Source organism: Oryzias melastigma, unplaced genomic scaffold (assembly GCF_002922805.2).
Source record: "Oryzias melastigma strain HK-1 unplaced genomic scaffold, ASM292280v2 sc00578, whole genome shotgun sequence".
Lineage (NCBI taxonomy): Eukaryota > Metazoa > Chordata > Actinopteri > Beloniformes > Adrianichthyidae > Oryzias > Oryzias melastigma.
This window is the reverse complement of record NW_023417170.1, coordinates 13,316-21,372: the sequence shown is the minus strand read 5'-3', so window position 1 is coordinate 21,372 and position 8,057 is coordinate 13,316. Positions and strand designations below refer to the sequence as shown.

The following is an 8,057-nucleotide window of genomic DNA, read 5'->3' as shown; positions in this document are numbered from 1 at the left end:
GTTTATCACAATCTTTACACGGGAAAGGCCTCTCTCCAGTATGAGTTCTCATGTGTGATTCAAGATTGTCTTTTCGACTAAAACTTTTTTCGCATTCTTTACACGAAAAAGGCTTCTCTCCTGTATGAGTTCTCATGTGATTTTTGAGAGTGCACATCTGACGAAAACCTCTATGACATTCTGTACATGAAAAAGGCTTCCCCCTTCTGTGAATTGCCATGTGTCTTTTGAGATTATTAATTTGACCAAAACTTTTATCACATTCTCTACAGGGAAAGGGCTTATCTTCTGTGTGAGTTATCATGTGTGCTTTGAGGTAAGATATTTGATCAAAACTTTTGCCACATTCTTTACATAAAATAACCTTCTCTCCTGTGTGAGTTATCAAATGTGCTTTAAGGCAAGATATTTGATCAAAACTTTCGCCACATTCTTCACATAAAAAAAGCTTCTCTCCTGTGTGAATTCTCATGTGGTTTTTGAGATAGGATTTACAAGTAAAACTTACAAGACATTCTTGACAAGAAAAGGGCTTCTCTCCTGTGTGAATTCTCATGTGTGAATTGAGATTAGACATTTTTCGAAAACTTCTCTCACATTCTTTACAAGAAAAGGGCTTCTCTCCTGTGTGCGTTCTTATGTGTGAATTGAGATAAGATTTACAACTAAAACTTCTATCACATTGTTTACAAGAAAAAGGCTTCTCTCCTGTGTGAGTTCTCATGTGTATTTTGAGATTTGATATTTGGCTAAAACTTCTCCCACATTCTTTGCAAGAAAAAGGCTTCTCTCCTGTATGAGTTCTCATGTGTAATTTGAGATTAGTTTTTTGACTAAAGCTTGCATCACATTCTTTACAAGAAAAAGGCTTCTCTCCTGTATGTGTTCTCACATGTTTTTTTAGATTAGACATATCACTAAAACTTCTTTCACATTCTTTACAAGTAAAAGGCTTCTCTCCTGTGTGGGTTTTTGTGTGTTTTTTGAGACAATACACATCACCAAAACTTTTGCCACATTCTTTACAACTAAAAGGCTTCTCTCCGGTGTGAGTTTTCATGTGTCTGTTAAGGTCAGTTATGGAACTAAAACTTTTGCCACATTCCTTACAAGAAAAAAGCTTCTTTCCTGCATGGTTTTTCTTGTGTGATTTGAGATTTGCTGATTTACCAAAATTTTTCTGTGGGTTTATCTCTTGATCTTTAGTTGAAGTTTCATCCTGACTATCAGTTAAATTCAAGCTCTGATTGTTTCCATCTGCTTCACTGTTCTCATGTTCCTCAAAAGTAGGAATCTCCATCAAGGTTTCAGTGTCCTCATGATCAAACCGCTCTTCATCCAGACTGATGAAGAGCTCCTCTTTTTCCTCTTTAATCTGTAGAGGTTCTGGCTCCTCTTGCTCCTCTTTAACCTGTAGAGGTTCTGGTTCTTCTTGTTCCACTTTAATCAGTGGTGGTTCTGGTTCTTCCTGTTCCTCTTTAACCTGTAGAGGTTCCAGTTCTTCTTGTTCCACTTTAATCAGTGGTGGTTCTGGTTGTTCCTGTTCCTCTTTAACATGTAGAAGTTCTGGTTCTTCTCGTTTCACCTTAGTCAGTGGCGGTTCTGGTTCCTCCTGTTCCTCTTTAACCTGTGATAGGTCTTGTTCTTCCTGTTCCTCTTTAATCTGTAGAGGTTCTGGTTCTTTTTGTTTCACCTTAATCAGTGGCGATTCTTGTTCTTCCTGTTCCTCTTTAATCTGTAGAGGTTCTGGTTCTTTCTCTTCTTCTCTGAGGTTCCTCTGCTGGTTGCAGAGATCTTCCTCTTCAGCCACATAATCCTGGGGGAGGACTGCAGGGACACAAGCACAAGAAGGAACCTTCTTTTAAATGCCTTTACATATTGTCAAACATTAATAAAATCTAAAAAATGTCAGAGAGAAGTTCCACAGTTTAAAATTTCAATAGGAAAAAAATGTTTCTATTTAGATGCATTCAAAATTGAGATTCATTTAGGTATTTTAGTTTTCAGTTGGTCAAACACCCAATCAAAAAAACTCTTAACCTCTTGACCCCTGAATTTTATTTCATTCTTTTAAAAAAATATATGTTTTTGTTTTTAAGTAGAAGCTTAATTAATTTGAGATAGTTCATTTGACTACAGCACATAAAGTAGAGAAAATTTTGTTTAATGCAAATTTGCAACAGCAACCATCTGTATTTCAGACAAGACGGTAATTTCCAGTATTTTCTTTGTAGAAAGTGTGCACTGATTCAGTCTATTTATGAAATGCTAAAGGCACAGAAGAATATTCCACTTTCAAAATGACAATTCCACATGAGGCGATCTTTGCAAACATCAACCGGACGAGTTCTGACTCTGACCTTTCCTACTGGATACGAGGGATGCAACGATACAGTTTGCTCAACGTTTGATACAAGGGTCACGTTTCAATACATATTGAACAAAAATAGCAGCAGTCCGAAATGCTGCTTTAAAGGTTAGCACAGACTCCTCACTGAGTGCGCGTCGACTTAGCCGGTGCACAAGCACGTAGCCAGGCACAGAACTACTACATTCACCCCCTCTAGCTATGACTGTCTCCGTTGTGGCATTTAGCTAAATGCTAATGTTTTTAGCATTTGGGCTCTGCCTCAAGGGGGAGGGGAAAAATAGTCTCTGGCAGGGAGGGGCAGAGTAGGAGGAGGCAGGCTCAGCAAGACATGAATACACAGACACACGCTGAAGGCCGCTCACTGTGGTACTGACTAAATAAAATGTCTGAATAAAAATGTCTCACCGAACCGTGGAAAGCCTATGGAACGGTTCAGTTTTATATTTATTATTGTTGCATCCCTACTAGATACTAATGCTTCCAAAAGGTTCCCTCTGTTGAAAATAAATCAACCTCAGAAATATAGACCATATTTTGACTGCATTCTGAGCCATATCAAGGTGTTAATACACATTTCCTGCACCAACAGACTATACACACGTTACACAAGGAGGCTGGAGTCCATTAATCATCTGTCCACAACACCAGTGGTTCCCAACCCCCCAGCCGTGGACCTGTACCGGTTTATGGGTTACATGGTACCAGGCCACAACCAAAAAAAACACATGGTAACTTAGATTATTTCTGTTTTGCTTATGAAGGAAGTTTTATTTTAGAAAACTATCAGCCTCTCTCCATCACATCTACTAATGATCCGTGTTTGACGTAATAAGAAATTCATGTTGACTTTGAGAAAGTCCTGTTGGTGAATTGATTTAATACTCTTCTACTGTCCATATGATCAATCCAGTAATAATCCTCTTCAAAGTGAAGTACATCACTTGATTAACATACAGAGTCTGTTTCACTACACTGAGAGTTAGGGCTGTAAGGAGTGTCCGGGTGCTCGGGTACTCGCAATCTGCTCCTGAAAGTTTGAGTACAAATATTCGCAACGTCCAAGACCGTTATTTCGCGATCTTTATAAATGTAGTAAATTGTAGTAAAGTATGATAATAATATCCTCTGTGGACGATGTATTTTTGCTCTGAAATGCAAATTAATGTAGGATTTTAAGTTTATGAACTAAAACAAAGCCGAAAGAGCCGCAGTACTGCCACTGGAAGTAAACACATCTTCTTGACGGTGAAGCTTTATGTTTTCAAAGTAAAACTAGCGAGAGATTTTTTCCATTCAAAAACTGAGACTGAAGTTCCGCTCACAGACATAACTTATGAAAAAATGAATTAGCTTTAACATCTGAGCTTTAGCTCCAGTGTTTACATTATTTTGGTTATGATAACTCTTCAACAGTTGATGCATTTAACAAAACTCCAGCTTCTTCTGAAGAAACAGCCTCGCGCTGCTGAAAGGTGGATGTAATCAACATGAATCAGCTGATTCTGCTGCGAAAAAAAAAGACTTTTTTCATATGGGCTCTGCACCAATATGTGATGCTTAGAACGTAAAATATTGAAGAACTTTGAGGATAGAAAACTGCGGAGAACATTTTCCGGTTTTGTCGGGGATAGCAGGGATTTTTTTTATCCTTTTAATATCCTGATAATAAGATTAATAAAACAACAAAATGACCTAAAGAGTCTGTTGGAGCTGAAAGATCGAGATTGCTAAGAAGATCTCTCTGTGAGGAGCAGCAGCTCTCCAGAGTCTCAGCAGAACCATGACAGGAGGGGATTCCATATTTAGGGGTTTAAACTGTTGGATTGTTTTAGATTTATTTTCTTTGAGAAGATTACAGAAAGGAATTGTTAAAATATGGTTGTATGTGGCTTTCTGGAAGACCATAATTGCTTTCCAACAAAAAACACAATCTGTGTAGCGCTGAATCACGTGACACGGAACGACTGAGCAGCTGAGCGTGCTGAATCGGACATTTAATGACTGCGCACACACTTCATTCAGCAAACACCGGTGAGATACAAACTTTGGTAGAGCGTGTGTAAAGCATGCCTACCTGTGCGGCCATGAAGGAGCTTTTTGGGGAGACTTTTGCAGACAAGGCCACAACCAAGAAGACATTTGCAACAACTGTTGAAGGAGAGGTGGCATTCTACCAGGCAGCAGCAGGCATTCCAGTGGATGGGGATCCATTGGAATGGTGGAAAAAGAATGAGAGCAATTACCCTCACGCAGCCTGCTGTTCCGGCCACATCTGTCACCAGAGAGAGCGAGTTTTCAGCAGCAGGGAACAGTGTCTGCAAAGAGGTCTACACTTTCCCCAGAAAATGCAGGCATCCTTATTTTTTTTGAAGAAGAAATTGTAGTTTCTTTTAAAACGCACAATGCCCCATGTTACAGCTTGGTTTTTGAATTTGTAAGCATCTTGTGCATTTTTTCCTATATGATAGTACATTATTTCAAGTTCTGATATTTATTAAGGGTTTGGTTTTTCTTAATAGACCACTAGCAAGTGTTTTGGGGTGTTTTTAATAAATATATCTCTTTGTATGTGTGTTTTGAAGTAGTTTGGAAATATTTTGAAACCTTTTTCTGAAGTGTTCCAAAAAATAAAATGTTCATATCTTGATATTTTGTCCTGTTTTTTCCTTCTTACTGATCCAAAAAATGATCCGAACCATGACCCTAAAACCGTGACACGATCCGAACTGTGAGTTGTGTGATCCGTTACACCCCTAGTGCCTTGTGAAAGTATTCTGCCCCTTGAACTTTTCAATCTTTTGCCACATTTTAGACTTCAAACATGAAGATATAAAACTAACTTTTTGTGAAAAATCAACACTTGCGACCCAATCATGAAGTGGAAAAAAATTGATTGGATATTTCAAACTTTAACAAATAAAAACAAAAAAAGGGCATGCAAAATTATTCACCTCCCTTAAATTCATATTTTGTAGCGCCACCTTTTGCTGCGATTACAGCTGTAAGTCGCTTGGGGTTTGTCTCCATCAGTTTTACACATAGAGAAACTGAAACTTCTTCCTATTCCTCCTTGCAATACAGCTGGAGCTCAGTGACGTTGGATGGAGAGTGTTTGAACAGCAGTTTTTTATCTCTTTCCACAGATTCTTGATTGGATTAGGGTCTGGACTTTCACTTTTTCTAACACCAGGTCAGAATTTACTACTTCAAATTCTTTCACCATGTCTCCTGCTGTAATTAAACCCCTCCCACACTGGTTACCACAGACCGTAAAAACAATCTGTGAGGAAGTGGTGGTGGTGGAGGACCCAAACACAGGAGATCGAGCTTGATGACCGGAACTAGAATCATTTAAGAAATTAATCAAAACATGACAAAAAAACCATGGAGATACAAAAGCAGATCAGAGCGGAACAACTGGAAACCAGACACATCTGTGACTCATGACAAACCTGAAACTGATGTAACTGAGGGGCCATTCAGAACAGAACATGAGAAGAACCACAATATAACGGACAAAAACCAAAGTCCACAGTCCTCACACAATATTTCTATGTCAAAGCTTGTTAGGCCGTCTTCTGGGATACTTCTGGACTTCTGGGAAATTTCAAGTGCGCTAGATTTTAGAATTAGTAGATTCGGACAGCACAAGACAATGGCAAATGCACTTTATAGTGAGTAGGGGGTAATTCGGGCATAGTTTCTGATCCTGATGCTATACTAACAAGCTGGTGACACTCAGACCGCTTTAATGTCAGACTATATTTTCACAAAGCGAACTTTAAGACCTGCTGGTTAAATAAAACATAAATACACAGAAACCTGGAAAATACATATGAAGGCCCTAATAGTCCAAGTTTTCGTGGGGGAGGGTTTCTTTGGCACTCTGCTCGGTAGTGGTGGCCTCCTACTCTGAAAACTTTGAGGCTTCTGCAAATATATCCATGAACGTCTTCATGTCTTTACCTGAGCTGCTGTCTGGATCAAAACCATACGGCTGCCTGTGAGAGAGTAAATAAAGGGTCACTGGGATTTTAACGTTGGGTTACCTCCAACCCCCAACACTCGCAGGCGGAACGTGAAGCCAACCCGGAAGTGACTAAACGTTGCAGTACCGGCACTGACCAGAGAGGCTGGTGCTTAGAGTGAGCAAATTCCCATAGACTCCCATGTTAAAATCCTCATTTTCAGCCCTCCAATGAACCCCTTTAATGCCTGGTGCTTAAAGTTTTTATTTCATCAATGGCTGCATATTCGATCCATGACAACTCTGAGGGGAGTGAATTTTTTTCTAAGTTTGTAATTTTTTTTAAAAACGGCATTTATTTTCGCTTAATGGGGGGGTGACGATCGCGGTGGATTCTGGGAGCTGTGCTCCGGTGTTTTGCTGGTCTGCTACAAATTTAGCGTTAGCATGAGCGCTGTATTTCGGTTGTTGTCCTGCTGCCGTGATGTAAACTGTTCTAATACGCTCTCTGGGAGTCATCTGGTGTCTTTTCTCCGGTAAGTACTAAAAGAATAACTTTATATTTGCCGGAAATAAATCATTAATGTATATTATGATTATTAATTTTAGTTCCAGTAATTCGATTTTTTAAAATTCTCAGCAACATTAATATCTATTATGTTTAAAGTTTAAAAAAAGGACGTTTTCTCTGTATTTGTACTGATGGTTATTTTATTTAATCACAAAGTTATAACATATAAGGACATGATTCAGATCTGCTACAGTAACACCAGAATCTCTTCATGTGAAGTTCAAATGTGAAGACACAGAAACTTTCAATTAATAACATATAATTTAAATACATGTTTTTTTAACAAATGTGTACATGTTATTTTTATCTTTGTCTTGTGATTTTAATGTATATTAAATGTTTTTTTTTTAATTGTATCTAATGTTTGTCTTGTATTTACTTCTTCAGGTCTGCTTCTGGTGGTGAGCGGATTAATAATCCAAAACAATCCAGCATTTACATTTAAAGGCAGTAAAATTTGAATTTTAACATATGAAGATGACTCCTGCAGATGTGTGTGATTCAATAAAAATCATGTTTNTTGGGCTATATAAATAAAATTGAATTGAATTGAATTGAATTGACCACCCTACGGCTGCACCACGGGCCTGACCTTGATCTGACCTCGACTTGACCTTGATCTGACCTTGACCTGACCTGACCTGGTGTAACCCCTTTTTTTTAAATCAAATTTCAATTTTAATCGACTCACACTCCTGAATTTTGTTGTAAAAATACCACAATAATTGTGTTAAACTGATCACACACTAACTGTGTTAAATATAACTTAAAATGTGTTGTCCTTATTTGTGTTAATAATAACACATATGTTGTTAGAGAGAGTAACCATGGTTACCACCCCCCAGACCATGTCCATATAAGGAGTGTTGTTGATGGTTGAGGACTGTGATGTCACACACTGTGGTGACATATCGTGTGATGTCACACAGTGATGTCACCGCCCTTTGATCTGAAGTTTATAAATAGAACCCAGATTCAGTTGTGTCTCAGTGCCCGTTTGGTTCACACCAGAGAGCATACGTTCTGTTCCCCAGCTACTAGAAGCCTTGCATTCCCGTCAAGTACCTTCGACCTACACTGAGGAACTCGCAGATTTTTTCTCGCTACAAAAATCTGCATCTTATATCAAGAACATTTTAAAGATTTTC

The 8,057-nt window shown here is 38.5% G+C and overlaps 1 protein-coding gene and 1 long non-coding RNA gene across 2 annotated transcripts; one reads left to right on the top strand and one right to left on the bottom strand.

Moving 5' to 3' along the window:
- Positions 1 to 4: 4 nt before the first annotated feature.
- On the bottom strand, positions 5 to 4,582 carry LOC112139560 (gastrula zinc finger protein XlCGF57.1-like; the record flags this gene model as incomplete). Its single annotated transcript, XM_024262386.2, has 2 exons — positions 4,546 to 4,582; positions 5 to 1,827 (listed from the first exon to the last, which is right to left on the bottom strand). Coding segments are annotated over exons 1-2 (1,860 nt in total), but the record flags the coding sequence as incomplete, so codon positions are not given.
- A 2,133-nt stretch (positions 4,583 to 6,715) lies between these two features.
- Positions 6,716 to 7,428, top strand: LOC112139561. The gene is made up of 2 exons (XR_002918008.2): positions 6,716 to 6,874; positions 7,297 to 7,428. It is a non-coding gene; the product is annotated as an uncharacterized LOC112139561 (long non-coding RNA).
- The last annotated feature ends 629 nt before the right edge of the window (positions 7,429 to 8,057 follow it).